The 21,923-nt window shown below is 40.1% G+C and overlaps 1 protein-coding gene across 1 annotated transcript in view; it reads right to left on the bottom strand.

Annotated features, from left to right (window-relative positions):
• The window catches only part of TMEM163 (transmembrane protein 163), a 105,515-nt gene extending 84,618 nt beyond the window's left edge, over positions 1-20,897 (bottom strand). The window contains exons 1-2 of the mRNA XM_075152764.1: positions 20,437-20,897; positions 15,085-15,204 (exon numbers count right to left, since the gene is read on the bottom strand). Of these exons, the coding sequence (XP_075008865.1) occupies positions 15,085-15,204; positions 20,437-20,590 (274 nt within the window). The 5' untranslated portion in view covers positions 20,591-20,897. The remainder of the gene's footprint in view (positions 1-15,084; positions 15,205-20,436) is intronic.
• Positions 20,898-21,923: the final 1,026 nt, after the last annotated feature.

Here is a 21,923-nt window from a genome sequence, read left to right as displayed (position 1 = left end):
GCATTAATGGGACACATTTTATTAATTTCCCTGCATCTTACCTAAACTCCTAGTAAAATCATTGCATACACATACAAAGTTAGAATGTAGAAAATACATTGTAAATGTTTAGGTCTAAAAGGTGTTCTTGCACTATGTAGTAACTAATACTTTTTGCAGTTCTAGATCACAGCAAATGTGAAGCCTAGGCCACCATGAAAGGAAAAGCACACCATTTGCATTCATTCCTAATTGGACCCCAGAGATGGACACATTCAAATTGAAGACCAAATCTGCTCCTTTTTGGAATTAAACTGCTGTGTAACTGCAAAACTGCGTGTAAAGAACAGGTAGCAATATCACTTCTTAAACTAAAGTTAACTGTGAAATGTATCACTTGCATGATAGTTAAATAGAGTCATTACAAGCAAAGGTCAGGTCCTCATGTGTCCTCTGCTTTTGATGAATAACCTATTTATACTTGCATGAGAAATTAAAAAAAAAAAAACAACACCAGAGCTGAACACCACAGGCATCAGCAAACACAATTCTTTACCTTCAAAAGTGCATTTTCTCCAAAGATTTCTGAGTGTTTCAAAAATTGACAGTCTGGGACACTCTCCTGAATTAAATCAGTTCTATATCATTATCTGCCATAAACAACCTTGCACACTGTGCCAAGCAGCAAGGGAATTGACTGTAGTGCAGAAGAGTACAAGCCTGGTTTTATAACCCTTGTCCCTTAGCTGCCCCAACTCTCTTGAGAGCTTACTTTGTCTGAAACTGAGAACATATTTTTAGAAACACTGCATCCACGCAATGTAGTTCCTTATTACACAGTACTTAGCAAGACACCACATAGTTTGTGCTCTTGCTTTAAATCACAGTACCTGCGTGCGTATGTTTATACATTCACATCAGATTTCCAAACCAATTTATTAGTCCAGCAGCTTCTTTGCAACCCAATTGTGCAATTTGTTTTCCCATGTGCCCTCTACTATGTAGGACAGGATGACTGAATATCACCTCCCTGTTTATAAAGTGGCGTGCTGCCAAGTTTGGTGGGTTTTACCCTGGATGATCCACTTAAGAGTACGTTTCCACCTGTGTTTAGCATTGACATCACCAGATTCCATCCCTCCTTTCAAACAGAAAGCATGTCTGCTTTTTTGAATTATGTGAAAGTCATGGAAATCCTCAGGTCCACCTACATTTTTAAGACTGTCATTAAAAGAAAGGCTGATTGTGTTCACCTCTATACAATACACACTAAAATCAAGAATACCCAAGGGGAAACAAAAATCAAAAAACTCCCATCTTTAAAAGCACTCAAGTCATCTGCCCATATGATGATCAGACAAGCCTTTGGCTTTTCCTCATTCCAGGGACACCGAGCATTGCCAGCGTACATGAGAACAGTGAAGACACCAGGACAGAAAGCAGCTCTGTAAACAAAGTCTGTTTCAAAGACTTGACAACCACAACTTGTGACACACAAGACACCAAAACCATCTCAGGACTGATCTGTAGATCCAGCAGATTCACTGTTAGCACATAATCTTCTATCCCTAAGAACTCCTCTGTATGTCTTCCCTAATTCCCATCCACATCCTCAAATGCTGACTATGCCATATGAGGCTGCAATAGCTGTGAAGATCAAGCAGGACAACAATTCTTTGGTAGCTCTTCCTCAAACCATCTACGTGAAGTTCCTCTCCATGCCAGGCATTGAAATGACAAATATAACAGGCTTAAAAAAGAATACAACATGACAGAAACACGTACCTTGTACACTCAATAAGTGATGTGCATTTGATCATGAAAAATGGATGTCATCAGTGATAAGCACTGTCTGTCTTAATTTTTAAAAAAACTTAACACAGTATTTGGGGTGCTTTTTTTGTTTTGTTCTAGATCAGTACCATATTTAGCAAACCTTTTTTTCCTGTACTACAGAAATTTGCATATTATTTTGGCTTGCTTTTTGTAAAAGCAAAATTTAGCAAGGTTTTTTTCTGCTCAGCAGAAAACTGCATTGCAGCAGGAAGCCTATGCAGAAAATGCATACAGTACATAGCAAAGAGCAACAAATCACCAGCTCCACTAAACTCCAGTGTGCCTAACAGTCACTGCAAAAGAGCATTTATTTCACAATGAACTCTAAGCATACCAGGAGGAGATATGAAGTGAAACTTTATATGCAGAAAGTTGTTTATTATGGTTCTAAGACAACACGGCAAGACTGTCTTCTCCATTTTAAAACAGGTGGATATAAACATTCAGCCACCTAAGAAAACCATTGGGGACACCATTCTGGTTGACAGTATCAATGTTCACGTTGGTAGACTTCCTTAGCCTTCATAAATGGACCCTTGCTTAGTTTTTCAGCTACAAGGATTAGGGGGACATCCTCCAATACCACAGCAATCTTCAGGGACATACATGCTGTAGCTAGTCTGACCCATTAAACTCCCATTTCACTTCCCTGTGTCATGCCCTGAAAAACATTCACAGCTCGCTCACAAATTATCAGCAGATTCTTACAGAGTAGTAAATGCAGTGACGAATCTGTCTATATATTCTGTGAAATATGTAACTTAGCTACTTTTAGAAGGCTACACCTGAGCCAGCCAAACCCCAAATGCCTGTTCAACTCCTGGCAAAAAAAAAAAAGTGAAGAAGAAAAAAATAAAGGAGAAAACATTTGGTAACCTCATAGAATCCAACTATACTTTTGATGCAGCTTTCAAACCTTACTTTTAAACTGTGGAGTGCTGAGCTTTGTTACAAAAAAACTCCTATTTTCAAAACCTCAGGCTCAGTTTTCCCCAAAAAAAGTAAAAGTACGTGCCACAAACCTAGCATAGCTCTTCAAAAAATAACTTCATACTTCTGCTGACATGAAAAGTTACACTGAACATTGGATCAAACATACAGCTAAAAAAAAATAGTTTCTTTCTTGAAAGTCAAGGCCTCACTAATGTGTTCCTGACAACTGTCAATGGTTAAAACCATCTTAACTGCTGCTCAAAGACACTTTAAAATTTTTTAAACTGCCATCCTCCATAAGGATCTCTTCCTTGATCCCAAAGACTTCATGCACTTACAATTCAAGGCAGGTTATTTCCTAGTGTTCTCCCGTCTTCTTTTATTTCTCAATGGTACTCATTTGACAGCAGTTTTAAGTTGTAAAAAGTTCTTTCCAACATCTATCTGACCAATGAAAATGGTTATTCAAAGAAACAGAAGAAACACAAGTTTCCCAGCACTGAAAAACAAATTTTAATAGCATTTACCTTTCTCTACCATCTACGAAAGGGAGAAAAAAAAAAAGGAAGAAAAAAAAAGAAAAGAAAAATGTCTAAGTCCCTAAGTACTTCACTTCATGAACCTCAAGAGGCACTGCACAACGTGAAGCTATTCCACCAACAGCTATCACCATACACAACTGCATAATCCTGTCCTCTTACTCTTAACAGCCTAGCAGGGCCTTTACTCTGTTCCAGGTCAGCAGCAAGTAAGCTAACTACATCACCAAAGTACAAACAAGAGTAACACCACATTCCTCAAAACCCACCAATCCAAAACACATCACTCAACTGTAAAGTTACTACTGCCCAGGCAACAAGAAGTCAAATGCATCTAAACACATTCAATCTTTCACAAGATAAATCACAACAAATGATGGAAATTATCCAACAAATGAGTAAGCCTGGTACTGAGACGGAGCAGCCTGCAATACCCGTCTAGAACTGTACATACAAAATTCAGAGCATGTTGTCACTATGGAAGACTTAGGATACACATAAACATGTCAACTACTATATAGCAAAACATTGCAATTTTTTGGCAGAAAATTCAGTTACTTTTTTTTTGTATCAAAACCTGATGTGTGCAGATGGAGAACAAGCTTACAGCAGTAAAATCATTTTCCCAAGGCTACAAAGAAAGCTTGGGCTATGCCAAGGATTAGAATAGTCCCTGGAGCTAATTCTTGGCCCGGTCTCTGTGAACCTAGCAGGATCTGAGTTAGCGTTAATTCACCTTTTTTCCTCAGCATTTAAAAATGCTTGTGAAAATTTAAACAGGCTGCCTTAAGCAAATATTATCTCACAAAAATGAGGGACAAAACAAGAGTAACTATCAAAAGAACAAGAAAATGCTAAAAGGAGATATAAGCCTGAAAACACCTCATCTAGTGTAAGTTCATCCTACAATTTGCCATAAGCTTTAGGACCAGACATTTACCTGTTTCAAATTGAAATAAACCCATGAAAGTCAACAAATCTATGCACGTTTACTCCAACTGAAGATCTGTCCCTATAAATTATTTTAAGTCTATTTAGGAGACTTCAAGCCTAAAGATTCCATAAGCCATTAAACATTACTTGCAACATTGCCCCTTAAATCCAAGCCTTGTTTTCATCCACCAGATGCTTCTCAGCAGGGAAATGTACACACGATAACCCAATGAGTATCTCTTAGTGGGAGAGTAACAGGAAATCTCCCTTTGAGCAGGGTTTGCTCGAGTGTTCACCAGGATTCAAAATAACAAAATTGGATCATTTTGCTGCCCACATCTCAATATCAGATGTACTTTCTACACATGCACAAGCAGTAACTACAGTTTTCACACAATCAGAACTCACGTGGTAAAAGGACATAACCATGAGTTTTACCTCCTTAACTAACAATCTGTAAAAATTAATTTGCTGACCTATTTTTTCATGGCTAGAGAGAGAATTGTTAAATAATCTCTCCTTTTCTTGTTGCAGTTAATTACACACAGAAATATCAAGTCATGTTAAATAAAGAGACACAGTTTATTATTAGTTTCTAATGTGCCACAAAGATGGGCAAACGAATTGGCTCTTTTGGGTACCATTAGTTCCACATAGTTAGACATTATAGTCTGCTATATGTTAGCCGCAGTAGCAAGTCAGAGAATAGCGATGTCTATCAAGTCGGGAGGTAGACAATAATCCTCCAGGCATACATATAGCCCTCATTACAAAACAACAGGCTAAGACTGATGCCTTTCGTCTGCCTTTCTGTATCCCCAGCAGCATGCACTTATACACATACAAATTGATCAACATAAAACATCGCTGATACAGGCTTTCTTATTTTTTCTTGTGCCGTTTAGCAGTTTTCTCGTAACTCCTTGGCCATGTAATTAGGAAGTGATCTGCCACCACTGCAATCACTAGCAGTTTTGTCTCTAGCTTCCACAATGCTAGCCAGGTCTGATGCTGGCTACTTGGCTCTGCCCTATGTTTTCCATGGAACTGTTAGAAATGTTTTCTAGGATTAACTCAATTCACACAAAATGTGAATTTAATTGTTCCAAAAACCACAAATCTGTTATTAAATATCTGAAGCCATTTGTTGCTTTGAAAGAGGATTCTTATCAAGGATCACAAATCATTCTTCTAATGAAGGTAAAGTTATATGGTTTCTACAAAACACTATTTCTAAGGAACTCCTTTCTAATTTGGACTTCAGCATTTCGAGTATAACTTAACCGAAGCTGTCTATCAGGCCTACCAGAATGGGAAGGCATGGAGCTACTTTTATTTTCCCCAGTTACACATCCTAGCTGACACTGTGGGCTGCATTTCCATTCTATTAAATCTCGCACTGAACGATAATAAATCTTTCCTCTAAAATTTGAGATTTTTCTTTTCAGAGCCTGGGGAAATACTGTCATTCCTTGGTCATCGATATGTTTCATTAAAAATGTGATCTGAGGACAATGCACTTAGAAATGTATTTTCTTCACCTTGATATATTGAAAAGATACATTATACTTAACAGTTCCTTGATGCATAATCTTTAATAGCAGAAGATAAACAGTCTTCATATCTGATGAGAAATTTTCATTTAAGATTCAGCTGAGGATCCTGTTCTGCAGTAGATCTTACTCATGTTCCCAGCATCGCACCTAGCATGAAAATGGCCCAGGATCTCTCCAGAAAGGCAGAGTTTGTGGTGCAAGTACCAAAAGCCACTTATTCTGCAGTAGTTCCTGGAAGGCAGATGCCTTTTGTCTAACTATTTTTGTGGTATTTGTTAGACTATCCCCCTTCCTCTGCAGTTTTTCTGTCTAGCAAAAATACCAGCTGGTTATTTCTGGTCACTCTTCTTTGACTAAGCACTGACTAATCTGCTGCTTCTAACTCTGAAGCTAAGCTTCTCTGTCCCTTTTTCTGCAGATCCAGAGAAAAAAGAACGGTAATGGGTCATACATGAAAGTCAGAAGAGATACTTAGGAGCTGTTCATGGTTTTTCTTGAGAAGGATCGTTTGCAAATGAATGTTAGTGTCTATTAAAAGTTATCTTGCCTTCCCCAACCTCCAGACTTTTGGTTTCAGTCTTTACCAAAGACTCATGAAAATCCTTATTTGAACAAAACTAATTTGACCAGGTTGTACTATCCTTTTAATATCAAAGGGTATCAAAGTTTTCCAATCCTTCAACCTGAAAGACTTGACCAACTGACACTACAGTTCCTTGACAGGGTATCAAAATCTATGAATGCAAAGTAGAGATCAGAACAACTGTAGACCCTTATCATCAAAGTACCATCCCCTTAATGAAAAAAAACCAAACCACCAAACAACCCAACCCCACAGTATTTTTACCTATTTTTATTTTAGACTAATATTTGTGTAATATTTTCAGTAAGGTACAATAACGGATTGATCAAACCACACACACGCATCATTTTATAATGCACCAGAAATGCATACCACTACAGTGGACAAGCACAGCTGTTTAACAGAGCATAATGGGGTTCTATTACAGTTTATCACCTACAATGATAAACAACATTTTTTTCAAATGAAATAGTAGATTAATTTATCAAACTGGATTTTTTACAAGATCAGTATTAACTTGATTTTTCTCAAAAAGTGTCATAGCATGTAACAAATAGGAGTATCTAGGACATAAGTTTTATGCTCTTGCTGGTGGTGTTTTCAGAAACAAGTGTCCTTCAATTAATACTGGGTTATTAACCTCAGAAGGGGAGGTGCCACCTATTCAAACAACATCACCTTCTGTTATAACAGATTTTCTCTGCCACCACTCTGCATATATCCAGAGTCTCTCAGATGCTCCCATTTCTCATCTAGCACTACCACTGCTTCACTAAAGTTGGCAACAGGGAAGCATGTGTGTCAGCCAACCAACAGTATGTTCTACTGCAACATGGTATAGATCTGCTGGGATCTATATTGCATTGTGAAGAAGCAGATATTATTTATGTGATTATTTCACTGTTATTAAGTTCTTCCTACAGTGCAGGCATACCAAAACAAGAGGAGTCATCTGCAAATAGAATTCTGTACTGAAAAAGTATTAAAAATCTAACAAGCTTCAACTCTCAGTGAAAGGAACTCAAACACTGTTACTGAAAAATCACAGAGTGTAAGTGCCAAGAAGTAAACACCAAGCACTATCAACCTCCCCAGGAAAGGAAAACAATTATAAATGTTATTAAAAAATTTAAATCAGGTACAAGTTTACATTTTGTCATTTACATTTTGTTGTCTACTAAGTTAAAACACATGAATATTTTAAAATTTCTGGCAGAAGTAAAGAAAACCTAAGGAAAAGAAAGCTGTGTTCTGATTTTCATCACTTTCACTGCTGCACGAGAAGTTTGTTTAATTCAGTAGTACTTTACGACCTCACAAATTTCAAACAATAAAGCGATACTGTACAATGAATATTAAACATCCATTTTCTTTCATTACTCTTGATTTTCTGCTCCAGACGCTAAGAATTACAAGTTCATCTTTGCCAATAAGCAAAGCAGCGGATTCTTAAATTTGAAGAGCAGAGAAAATTCCTCATGATCTATGAAAATCAAGTTCTACTGGTATATCAGGCATTCATAAAGAAATCTGTTAACAGCTTCATGCCTTTGCACAAGAGGTAAGCCTGCAGCAGCCGAGTTACTACTTTGTGGAACCGATGCTACGTCGATTGATTGAAAATACATTTAAGACTGCAGTCATGTTCCTTCAAAGGGCAGATGTGCAACCACTTATCTATGTGATACACCAAATAAAGCAAGAGCAGCAATTCAGACTTGTCCTAGAGGATCATTTAAACTCAATTTTATTCAGGAAAAAGTCAAACAGTTTTTTATGAAAAACAGTTAATACCAATCACGTGCAATAAACCTAATATTCCTTCCTTTTCTAAATATTTTTGTCTACTTTTAGCCACAATACACATTTTTCATGCACTACAAGCTAGGCATGGCTGTGGGGCACATCATTCCCACACCACCCAGTTATTGCCAAGTGGCGTGCCTAAAACCTGCCCCATTAAGTGTTCAGTTCTTCTCTTCCCATATGCAAAATTCAGCCTCTACCTACGTCTGTCTCTAATGGCACAGTATAATTCTCTCAGTGATATCAGTAGAATCCATGACACCAGCCCAATTGCTTAACACTGCCTAGTTATTTAGCTTACTTATTTGTATATTGTACCTTGCTACATAACTGTATTCTCATAGGTGGAGCCTCTGAATCATCAAACAGAAAGTTGCCTTTAATGGAATCCCAGCAGAGCTCTGATGGCAAAACTGAAGACCAAATTTCGAGTGTCTAAAATCTCCTCATATGAAATATATATAACATATATTAGAATATGTATATTATATATATTTTATATGGTATAAATTATGTAATGTAATATAGATGTTAATTCATTTAAAGGGTTTTATTGTTCTTACTGGTCTAGATATTGCACAGACCTATTCATACTTTTGCACAAAAAAGCCCATAATCTCAGAAAGAAAAAATAAAACAATAAAGGAAAGAATTGTGATTATGATTTTTACACTAAATAGCCTAGACTTAACATACTTGCGTGTTCCTCATTCTTCATGAAATGATGTTATAGTGCTAGTTTTCCCTCAATATCAGCATCCTGTTTTAATTTCAAAATTCTTTGGGATGATCTTCTCTCATGAGAAAGGAATCAGTACTTAGCACAAGGAATGATTAAATTGCAATTTTCTAATGCAAAAACACAACAGGCTTGTATGTTTTAAAGGTTAGCATTTAAACACAAACTCAGTTGTTTTAATAAACTTCCACCACAATTTTTTTAAGTTGTTTACTGTTCAAATACATAGACAGAGATCATTACACAGCCTGTTCTAGATTTCACAGACTTCTATCATCATTTTGCCTGCCAACTAAGGAAAAGATTTCATGACGTGTGAAGCATTGCAGATTTTAGACCTATACTTCTGTTCAACAGCTCTCAGTCTTGAACTTGACATCCATATGCTATTTTCTCCTCCCAAGAAAGTCACTTCGAGTTTTGTATGCCTAAAAAAAGACAGGCCCATACTGGCCTCTCATTTCATTTTCAGTGAATGAAAATTGCATTTTGCTGTTACTAAGTACAGACTGACCTATACAAAAGGCTATCTTTTGCCAGTGCTGCACAGGCAATGGATTTTTTTGTCCTTTATATCTTACATATAACATGGTTAGGACCAAACTCTCTTTTCAACTGTAGTCATGCAGCAATAACAAGGATGATAGGGTTGCACAAGTGTCACCAATATCAGAACTCTACCTTGGGAATTTAAGTTCTATATTTCATTAACACTTCTGTGAGACTACAGCCCTGAAGCATCTGTCTTTTTCTAACTGATGTAATTAAATGCCCTGAGAAATATGCAAAATGAGGGATCTGCATACTACTACGCAGCAGTTCCATTCTGTGTTTAGCCTTTACTTGGTTTTAAGTGTCTGGTATTGTGACTTGAAATGTAACTTTCTGAATAAATGTAATGTGCTCTACTGCAAAAAAAAAAAATACTCTCAGGTCTTTAAGAGTGAGAAATGCAATTCTGTATAGCTCCTGGAAGAGAAAACACCAAGACCAAGACTTCCCTTGTGGTCAGTGATTCTGGAGAATTCTGTTTAGGTACCCAGCTGAGACACTCTAAAATAGGCCTGAATTCTGAATGCCCGTCACTTGTCTGAAATTCAGTGACCTTTAAAGAATGTTGAATTGGATATCCAAACTAAAGTGCCTCAGAACCATGAACCTTCACCTACATTCTTTATTAGTGGTAGTATTATTATTCACAGCTGTGCCCAGAGTATTGTGCAAACATAAGGGAAAGCCCACATGTATTTAATTTTTCAAGCAAGAACAGGAATAGATCACTGGGTAAATGATATATTCATCAGTAAATTAATATAGTCACTCCCCAACTCGGTTGTCTAAGTAGCATGCCTGAGATGAGGAGTGACAGATTACATCAATATATCCACATCCGAGCATCCAGACGATAACACCTTCAATTGCTCAATGCTTGTACCATGCAACTCCATTTGCAGTGCACCAGAGTAGCATAATAGGGGAGGAGAATCAGCAGTCATGTCCTACAGCTAACCAAAATGAGATTTTATGGCTCAATTTAGTCATTCCAATGAATAAAGTGGACCTGGATCCACACTTTCTCAGGTTCGTTGGCATTTGAATCTATCTGTTAGAGGGTCTGAACTGGGATGAAGCTTTAAGCTGAAAGCAGCCTCTACCCTGAAATTTCTAAGCGTATGGACCATGCATTTCAAACAAAACGCTTCTCTAATCCCAATATGTGAAAGTTCTCTTTAATAAATCATTTTTCAGTAATTCATTTTGAAACACAAATTATTTTGTATCCAACATCAGAATGTCAGTTTCTTTGCATTTACTTGCAATATCTTATCCATGGGCTAATAGCCAATCCTATAAAATACTCCCACTTATAGAATTGCATCTACCAAGTTTCCGTCTGAAATACTCTACAGATTAATAGAATTCACCTTCTCAAAATAACAGCGCATATTTACCACAGAAGACTAAACACTTACCAGGATAGGACCTCAAATCTTGGACCTATTAGTTGCACTCAAGTTTTCAGTGATTTCTATAAACATCTGTGGTGATCTAAAAGGAGTGATCTCTAAAGCAACCACGAGGACAGATTTCACAACCTGCCTGCTATTTCCCCAGCATTTTGCAAATAGCCCAGCGTCAACTCTTCCCATGATGCATTAGCATGCAGGGCCTATTCAGGCATGCTCTGACCACACTGGGACAGGCTGTCTGCAAGTTCCATCTCGACAGCTGCCTCATGAAAGCCCTTTACAAAGCTTACATTTACAAAGGCATACATTCTAAATCTTTTCTCAACCTCTGACTACAAAGAGAGCTTTTAGTGCAGAATTTGGTCTATACATTGTTTTGATATATTGATATGACTACTCCATTCACTGTGAAACAATTTTAGCTAACCAAATCAGGAAGATGAATGAACAGGCTACTTTCTGTGAATCACAAGTCTACACTGGACACGAAATACCAGACAGAATGAGAGTTTGCTTTCTGCTTTGACAATATTATCAGAGATTAGCTGCTCGAGCAGAAATTAAACTACAACAGCAAAAGCTATATTTGCATATTTTTCAAAATTATAGATTAGTACATAAATGTCAAGAAACTAAGAATAATGAGTTTCAAAACACCAAAGTTCCATTCCACCTGTAATAGTCCCTCGTCCTCTATTATGATTCTGCAACTAGGCTCAGTATGAACCTGTAACACTGCAGCTACAGAAAGAAGTTATAGTTGTTATTATGAAATGATTTAGACTGCAGCCTTATACTACACATATATATGTTGCAAAAAAAGATGTTCATATTATGTTATCATTCTTTTCTTATATTAATGTAAAACAGAAACAGTTATATTAAAATTATTATTCCAGTACTTACTTGGGGTCCTAGGGAATAAATTAATGTTCATTTTAGTAATTTTTATCACGTCCAGCCTCAGTTTATGACTATATATTTATAAAAATGTAAATCCACTCTTGATGAGAATTCTACAACCATCCATATTTCAGGCAGCATTGAAATGAACTTATTCATCAGGCATTGCTCGGTATCTGACCATAAAAGTATTGCACAAAACCACAAATGTCAGAATATGCATAACTGATTCTAAGTAAGCCTAACTTTCAGTCACTAAAGACGATACCATAGGGCTTCACTGACCTCAATGATCTTACAAATTTAAGTCTATAAAGATTTTACTGAAGCCTTGTGCAACTATATGCTGGAGAGCAACACCTTCAACAGCACTCAACGCCAATGAGACCACAATGATTACCACACAGTGCAGGAGCTGTATTTAGAGACAGCAGCTGAAGCTTCCAAATGGTCTTTTATAAGTACAGCATTTATGTAGTAAAATTACATATATTAAGTACCTGATAGTAAGAGATCTGTTCTTTCCGCTAAAGGAAAAAGCTGAATTTATGGTCTGCATAAGTCCTATTTCTCAATATTAGTGAATGAAAGATGACAATTTCATTTTCCCTTTAGCAGCCATTCTGCTACATATCCAGAGTTCAGCTGGGGCATCATCATAATCCCACCAAAAGAAAACATCTCATACCAGTCAAAATAAACCATTCCAACTTACTCTAATGCTAGAAAAATACAGCTTTGGAAGCAACTAGACTAGTCTTGAAAGGAAGGAGGGTGATCAAACTGCAGCACTCAAGGGAGGGGACAGATGATAAAAAAGGAAAGGAAGTCTAGTTACAAACACTTGATTGGAAAAAGAGGCTCCTGAATCACTTCCCCACTCTCCACACGGACCATGCACACAGGTATCACTCCCCTTAGTATTTTTCTTACCCTCCATGTCCTCCATTTCTTCAACTACAGTTATCAAGTAATGTCAGTTCCCTGGCCTAGTACTTTACTATATCATGTGCTGCTGCAAAAGCAGCACCATAAGATACACTTGCAAGAAAGTATTTTGGAGCCTATAAGAAGATAAAACAGAAATTTGTGGAGAGAGTGTATAGGGGAATCAGAAAGAGGAGCGAGAATACAGTCAATGTAGCCTGACAATTAGCACAGCAGGTCCCCATTTTTCACTGAAATGGAACATCAGAGCTGTATTGCTAACACTTTACCATTACAGACAAGAAGTAAAATGGAAACAGGATGCTTTAAATAGCAGGTGTTTGCAAAGAACTGGCAGTGTCAGACACCCCAAAGTGACAACTAGGCATTTACATCAAACAGGCAGCAAACTCTGGTCACCTGGCATGTCTCCCAACTCATGGGGATTGGCTAGAGGAACCTGCTAAAAGGACAGCACAAAGGAAGAGAGCAGCCAATGTGAGACGATAAACTGAGCAGAACTGCTGAAATTGCATGGGGGAGCAAAGTGATTCTAGAAGAATCACAGTATTTTCTTCAAAGATTAAAAAGTTTTAACACTAAGCATACCAAAAGCCCTGGCAATGCTTTTGTGGCATGCAAGTTAACTGTCAACTGTCTATTAAGAGATTCCATACAGATTTAATGTGTATCTGTGTGCTGATTCCTCTTTTATTCTTCATAAATTTAGCCTCTTCAAACCACGAGGAAAGATACATTCCAAAAACATATAATTAGTCTACTACTAACGGCTGATTTCAGTAGTTCAATGCCTATCCACTCCAGCTGAGTATGCAGTCACAGTATATCCAGGCAGGGACTACCTTCTCTGCTGTTTTTTTTGGTAGGATTTCAAAACACTACCAAAGTGCCACAAATAAGGAAAACAGAAAATAAAAGCTTTCAGATAGCCTAACTAATCTTACAAAATGTTTAAAAAGACCCTTTTAAAAGAAATGGAGTGTTTTAGTAATCCATATTATACTTATGTCTTGCAACTCTGACAAATTAAAACGTAAAATAAAATTAAGTCATTTCTCAATATTCCCTAAAATTATATTTTTAATAGGTAACAAAGTTATTTTGTTACACAATATTTACTTTTATGTTGCTTCAGTAGCAAAGACAGACTATTGCATTTCCATGAAGCAGAACAAAATGAAAACTCAGATGTCCGGCTTTCTTGTTAATATTCAAATTCTTTACAACGTTAGATTCTGCTTTTAAGTGTTCCTCGTCTTTTCTCTTCTGTTTGAATCAAGTTAGTGTGTACCTGTGTTTCTATATAAATCGCTCCAAGTAATATATGTTGAGTTTTCAGAGACCATTTGGTCAGATTCTAACAATCTCTCCTGGGAGCTGACACCAACTTCCAGCAGCAGGTCGTACACTGCAGATTAGAATAATAAAACACATGCTGCTGCGGCTTCAAAAAAAAAGCAAAATAATGCACGTCTGCCTTTATCAAGCTGAAGAATGATGTTTTTAGACATCTTAGATGTCTTGTCTCCTAGACAAAGCTTTCCTTTTTTTTATATAAACACATAAATCCAGTCACTTCTGTATTTTCCTTCTTTTAAACAGAAAATGTGCCATTGCAAAGATTTTGTTCCAGATTCCACATTTTTTTTTGTCCTTACAGTAATGCAGTGTTACTTGACCAAGACAGAAAGCTGGTATTTTACAAATTTGCATTGAACTAAAATATATCTTTAATTACACAATGTAGCATTTTTTCCTGTTTTGAAATCAAAGAAATATATTTCATTTTTTCCATATAAAAATTAGGGGTTTTTTTCCAAATTCTTTGTGTAAAGGTGAACTAGACAAATGTCTTGAAACTTAAAGAAAAACACTGGCTTAAAAAGAAACTCGTATTTCTCCTCCAGATTAGCATTGTGTTAGGGTATCTGTCAGTGTAATACAGATAAATTATATATTTCTCCCTTACAATTCACTATTCTTTATTATAGCATTCCCACTACAAATCCCAGGTGGATTAAGACTTGTCATATTCGACCTCTTTGGATAAAGGCAACCCACTGAATAATGATTTTTACACTATTCTCTAAAATGAACAGGTCCACATGCATAAATGCTAGCAGGAATCAACATCTCCTGTTTCTTTCTCCGACCTTCAACAACCCTATCCTCTGCAGAAAAAAACAACAGTTTTACTAATTTATAAGCACCATGCAGACACAGGCAGTCTAGAAAGAAACCTCTTTAGCAGTTGCGAAGAAAAAACATGAGAAAGCTTCCACAAAGAGAGAAATTCTGAGAGCCCAAAAGAAAAAAAACATGAAGAGGTGTGAAGATTTAAAATATTCCCAATACTCACTGAAAGCAGCCACTGCAAGAGCCAGTGTGACAATAATGGAGACCCAGGAAACCCACAATGCCTTCTTTCTGTAGCTTTGAGCTTCATGAGGTTTTAGCCTTGTACTGCTTTCTAGTAAACCTGATAAGCAATAAGCAAAGAGGATATGAACAATACATTGTTCCTTTTAAAAACACAGCTGTGTTAGTTCAGACCTAGATCACATATTTACATTCTATATTACATATAGAATCAATACAGAATCAAATCCTGCTCGCATTATTAAGGTTAAGTGAATGACACCACTAGAAACATATGAGTAAGCAAGGAGAGCACATACAAGTTGTTTCGATTTCACATAGAAAGACCCACCCAGTCAGTCACTTCAAAAGAGCACTGCAATTGTAGGGCAGTAACAGAAATTCAGATCACTTACGTTTTCCACCTGTACATCTACACAGGTGCTCAGTCCTGTACTCACTCCGATCAAAACTCAAAACTCGTTTCAGCACTTCAGAATCCTGAACATAATTAACATAGGAGAAAAACTTGTGTTCACTAGTCTCTGCAAAATACCTACTGATGCACAGGAATATACTGCACATATTGAAGCAGAAGCAGGCGTACTTCAGAATCAAAGCTATCACAGTTGAAAAAATCTCTTGAAGCATAACGTCCTTCATGTGAGGTAAGAATAAATCCCCGTCTACTAATAATACTAACTGAAGAACCAATTCTGTCCCTATTGCAATCAGCACGGAAGTCTGTTTAGCACAAGGGAATGGAATTGCTTTCTCTCTTTTTTGATGCTTTCAATTTATGGAAGTCTTTTGTCCACTTAAATCACAGAGAAGAATTCCGGTTAAAAATAAAGAAAATAACAACATTCTTTGGTTTTCATTCTCTTGGTCTGAGTCTTACACCACTTTTAAAATGCATTCAGAATTTAACATATTTGCTTTCTGTTTATCCCATCCAGATTCTTTTATGCTTAATATATTCCTCTAATTAGAAATATACATTATTTTTCACTAGCAAGTTCCAGCTCAAATCTCCTTAAATGGAGAGAACACCTGATGGCTTTTAACTTTCTTAATGAATTACTCCAGAAAATGTGGGTGGTTCCTCTTTGATGATAATCACTCTTCAGAGGGATTTGCCTACACTGAATGCATTGAACTGGGCTACTGGTCTAATAGCATGACCTTTCAGTAGCTGGTCTAATGTCCTAGACAAAGGGTTGAGAACAGGGGCTCTGGTAGACTCAGCAGCAGATTAAAACATAACAGCTGAAGCTGTTACTATCCTCACCTTACCCAGTTTTCTCTCTGATGGCTATTACCACTTTCAAGGCAAGGACACCTGATCTGATTATCAGCGTACTCCTGAATCCACACCGTGTTTAACCAAGTTTATTAATGTTAACAGATATTAATTTCAACTGACTGTAATATACTGGCTGAAAACTGCAACGGTTTTGCAATCAATTCAGAAGTGAATCAGATATCTGCCCCAGGGGCAGCAATGTGTCAGCAGAGGGGCAGGCATCCAGGGGTGGTAACAATTTGAGCCACCAGATTTTATTCTGCCACTTGAACTCTGTCAAAATTACTGGTTCTAATCCTAGCATAATTGGTGGGATTCACGCTGTCTTGGAAAAATTCTTCATGCTTTTCTCACCTCAATTACGATAAAGCAGGGAGAGTTTATGGTAGTTCTGAAAGCCACTGTGAGAATTTCATGCTTGTACTGTGTTTTTAGAAAATTCAAAATATTACCTCACTTTTGTGCTACACGCTCCCCTCTTTATGAATGGAAAACGATTTGCAAACTTGCATGCAGGAGAATTACTGGGCCCTGTATTAAAATGTCTGTTTCTTATTATGTGCTTTGTCTGTTTGGTATATGAAAACTACCAGATGACGACTCTGAAAGATTTGAGCCTTTTACTGATAGTACTGCACAGCTATTTCTCACATAGTCCACTTTCACTTGCGTGAAGAAATATTTTTTGTCCCCATAATGTTTGGCCTATCTTCTGCCACTACATATAATGATGCACAGTTTAATTGCTGTCTGATATGAGGTAATTTAACAATACATCTTGAAATATAGGAGAGATTTCTACTAACATAACCATAGAAAAAACAGATCATCTCACGTTTTGTGTGTTCGCCCCTCCTGCCCCCTCCTCAAACCAAGGATTTTAAATTAAGGCCCAAATCTTTTTGGAATGTAAAGCAAAGTAGGTTTTCTTAACCAATTTTGATTCTCAATATTTCAAACCTCAAATAAACACGGATCAGAATGACACACATCCTCACCTGTTTCTTTCTTCAAAGACATCCTATAATTCATGGCTACAGCTCCCTATTACCTGGGAAGTCCAACATACACAGTTGATACTTACAAATCAAATACCCTAATTAAATTGAGAAATGAATAATAAGCCCCACAGCTAGTGCAGCACTGCTGATTACTATTCACATGTCAAGCACGTGTCCAGTATGACAGAGACTGCAATCCTTATAAAACTGAACCAATTCTGCCGTGTGTGTGTGTGTGTGTTTGTCTTTCTCTCTCTCTCTCAAAATGGCTGGCATATTCTAGCTGTCAGAGATGTGATCCCTTCCTTCCTAAAATAACCCAAATAAATTTTCTGTGTTTACAATTATCCCTGAGAAAGATCATATTATTCTTACGAGTGTCCTAGGGGATGGCACACAAAAATACAAACTCATTCACATGACTACCAAGCCCATAGCACGAAAATTAGAAGCAACAGCAGCTCATTAATTTACACGCAACAACACAATTCACAAGGTAAACCTCCATATTTTTTCCACTGACCATAAGAAAATGAGTTTTAAGCATCCATATGAGGCTAAAAATAATCTTTCAGTTTGACCTGCATTGCTACAAAAATAAAAAGCTAGTATCTACTGATAAAATTCCTCCGCCCTGAAATTAACATCCTGAGTAATTTTATTGCCATTAATTTATTTAACACATAGATATCCTTAAGGTAAAGAAAAGATGATGAGCTGGTTAAATCCACTGGATTTTTACTTTATCTTTCAGTACCTTCATATATTAACAGATTTTCTTCCCATAAAAAAATCAGAAGGAGAAAAAACCTGCCTAACAGTTGCAGAACACAAGCTTGGCATATTTGTGAAGTGATTCTAGGATATTCTTTACCATATGCTGACTTACCAGAAGTACTTTTCTATTTGGCTAAGGGATCATTTTAAAATGTCAAGTTAGAATTTGTGGAAGAGATAAGGCTAATAGAAAAATTGTTCACCTAAGATGTTAATTTAAGGACCCCATCCACAAAATTATCACTGATTTTGGATGTGGCTCTTAAAGAGCAAATATCTTGTTCCAAAATTTAGGGTTAGTTTTTATTTTTAGCAAACATGGAAGTATCATCTCTATAACTGGATCTGCTATGATTCATTGGAAAGGATCATAAGAAAAAGTACAATCTAAAAGGACAGACTGTAACAATTGCAACAGGGACAACCTGCAAAAAGCATACCAGATTTTCCTCTATAATGACTGGGAATTATCCTAGTAGATGGAATCAGTGACTATAGGAAAGGCTAAAAGAAAGCTCTGCAAGGGCCATAGAAAGAGCGTGAAGGCAGAGAAGTAAATAAAAGCAGCAGCTTTAGTCTAATCTCCCTCCTAGAATGAGATAAGGTTAGGTACAACAGACACTCTCTCTTTTTGGAACTACCCTTAATACCAAAAGGGCCAGCTTTCATCTCTGTCATCCTGGGCACAAATTAAAATTTTCTGTAATTAAACTTCCATGTTTGAACCATAATCAAAATTCCTGTTCCCATTTAAAACAGAACTGAAGCCTCAAATTGCCCTCAGTCACAACGTCTGTCCTCTGCCATTGATGGTGACAGCGAGGGTACCCCTGAAAAAAGGGCTGTCCCCAGCCCCCACATGACTGAAACCTGTCAGGGAAGATGGTGATTGCTCTTCTCCCTTACTTCTCTACTTTGTGTCTAGGATTTGTGAGCAGGCACAGGCATTTGGAAAGCTGGGGAAAGAACAGGAGATACAGGGGTTACGTGTAGGATGGGATGAAGGCCAAGAACACAAAAGGGACTCTGGGATGCTGAAAGCAAAGAGAGAAAGGAAGAAAAGGCAACAGAGGGGCTAAGGAAAGCCTTTACATGAAATAAAAAATGGAGGCAAATTGTGTGGAAGAGGAGCCTGGAGGCGTTGTGGAGGACAGGGCAATGGGGAGGGTTAAAATGGCAGCTGCCTTTATGGGCAGCAGGTAAGCGAGTGCCTCACACACCGTTAACAGATGTCCAGAATAGGTGTGCTTCACGTTAAAGTGTAACACGGTTTGGAAGCAGGCAGCTTTCCATCCCTGGTCAGATATTTAGGCAAATAATAAAAAACGAGTTAGATGGAAGTGCATTATACGGTAGGGGAAAGGAGACAAGGAGTAAGGTAAGCGCCCTGACTTCGCTACCCAGCCCGGGCTGTAGCGGACCACCACAGAAACGCCCCGTGGTGCCCCTGCCACAAGCCCGGCCGGCAGGTAACCTCAGCGGCCTCCCTCTCTTCAGCGGCGAGAAAACCTCCGGCACTGCCTGGCATTGCCTGCCCCTCCCGGGAGCCCACTGGGCCCCCGCCGCCACCTGCGCCCCTCGGCCCGCGCTCTCCCCCTCGCCTGTGGAGCGGGAGCGGCGCCATGTGCCGCCGCCGCCGCCCGCCGGCACCCGCTCCCCCGCCAGGCAGGCAAGTTTTCGGGCGAGGTGGGAACAGCCACGAATAGAGTTTATAAAAATATTTTAAAGCTGTCGCGGGGTGCTCGCACGAGAACTAAAAAGGGGAAAAGCTTCGAGGCGGCGCGGGGAGGGGGAAGGAGGAATGTTAAGCAAGTGCCAGCGGCGGGCTGAGGGGAGGCGGCCGGGGGCGCTGAGACGGGCAGGGCGGGAGCGGGGCCTGCAGGCCCTCACACCGCGGGAAGTCAGGGCTGCGGCGAGGCGCGGGGGGTGAGGGAAGAGCAAGGGGGTCCGGAGGAGACCGGGGCGCTGAGAACCACGGCGGGCGGCTTCGAGCGCAGAGCGGCTGGTGGGGGCAGTTAGGAGGGCAGGAGCCGGTGTGGGGCTGCCAGGTCTGAAGAAGAGGGCGCGGGAAGGGCTGCTGTGGCGGAACGAGGAGGGGGGTATGGGTCCAGGAGACCGAGGCGTGAGGGTGCTGCAAGGAGAGTGTGGGAAAAGCTGTCGGGGGTGGGTGTTAGGCGTCTCGGGACGGAGGGGAGGTGATGGGGCATGCCACAGAGGAGGGCAGCGTGCAGGAAGACGGGTGCAGGGTGAGGGACAGGCGGGTGCTCACCTCTGTCCTCCAGCCCCTCGCTGAACTGCCCGCTTTCCCCGATCCGCAGCTGCTCCTGGTGCTGCTCCCGGGGGGGCACAGGCGGGCTGGCCCCGGGGGGCTGCACGATGGCGGGGTCCGGCGTGGTGTCCAGGGGGGCAGCGGACGGCTCCATTTCTTGCGGGGCGGCGGGAAGCGGCTGGCTACTGTGGCAGCGAAGCGAGGAGCGAGCGGAGCATCCAGCCCGGGTGCGAGCCCGGGGAGAGGAGGAGACTCCGGCTCACAGCATCAGGATGATGGGGACAGGCAGCAAACAAACTCCTCCGGCTGCTCCCCGCCAGCCGCTCCCCGCGGCCGCTTCATCACTAACCTCGCCGGCGGCGGAGGGGGGGCAGGTGGGAGAGCGGTGCCGCCTCCCCGCGCTGCCCTTCCCCTCCCCGCCCCAGGGAGCACCTCCGGCGGCGGGAGCGGCGCCCGGCTCCGCAGCGGGGCGGGGACGGGCGGCAGCTCGCCGCCGTGCGAAGCGGTGTGCGGGGACTGAGGGGGCTCGAGGGGTGGCGGGAAGGGCTCCGGTGAGTCGCCCTCAGGGGCTTCTCGCCCTCGAGAGCCCGCAGGCACCTGCGAAAGGTGCGGCAGGACCTTGGGCTTGAGGTACGTCCCCGGGGCCGGCCGAGGAAGCGGGAGGCCTGTCAGCCTCCCCTCGCCATGGCAGGCTCTACCTTCCTCCTCCTCCCGGTACCGGCCCTCAGGGGAAGAGTTGTCCAGTGACTGTCCAAACCCGGAGCCTTGCGCAGCAGAGCGAGAGGCAAACGCCTCACACCGCTCCCGAGAGCTGCGGGTGCTGGCCCTGTGGCCTCCCCTCACACAGGTAAAAGACCCAGTGCTCCCCTTTGCTGGGGGATTTGCTCATTCTCCATCCGCCTCAGCCCTTTTTCAGGATCAGAGCCGAATCATCACACATACGCACCTCTCAGACCCCCCAGCGCTGACGTTTTGTCACGCTGACAGTTGGTTTTACCAATATTAGCCGAAAAACTGTCCTAGAACATACAGCAGCCTAATGCTGAAGCATGGGATTAGAGCTGGAGATCTGCTGGCGTTCAGGGCCGTTCTTGGTTCGCTCACCTGCCATTCCTAGGGCTGCAGAAGAACGTAGGGAAAAAACGAAAACCTTAGGAGAATAGAAATGTAAAAAAAAAAAAAAAATTTTACTGATAGATCTGTGCCAGAGCTGTTTTCTTCTTCTCCGCTGGCTTTTAATGACTAGATAGAGAGGTCCAAATAAACAAAAGCATTTTCTGTGCTAGCGCAGTCTCCCAGTTGCATGCTCACTAGCACGCAGATAAATTTTGAAACTGCATTGTGTTTTGACTTGAGTCTAGAAAAATACTAGAAGACAATTAGACATTGCAGTCCAGGTCCTCAGCTGAGACGTATGGATATAATCCCCATTTAAGTTATATTAAGATCAAGTTGCCTTTCTCTTTTGACAAATTAGCAAATTTGGG

This window comes from Calonectris borealis, chromosome 6 (genome assembly GCF_964195595.1).
Source record: "Calonectris borealis chromosome 6, bCalBor7.hap1.2, whole genome shotgun sequence".
In the NCBI taxonomy this organism is placed as follows: Eukaryota; Metazoa; Chordata; class Aves; order Procellariiformes; family Procellariidae; genus Calonectris; species Calonectris borealis.
The sequence above is the reverse complement of the archived record's forward strand: the minus strand, read 5'-3'. Positions and strand labels throughout refer to the sequence as shown.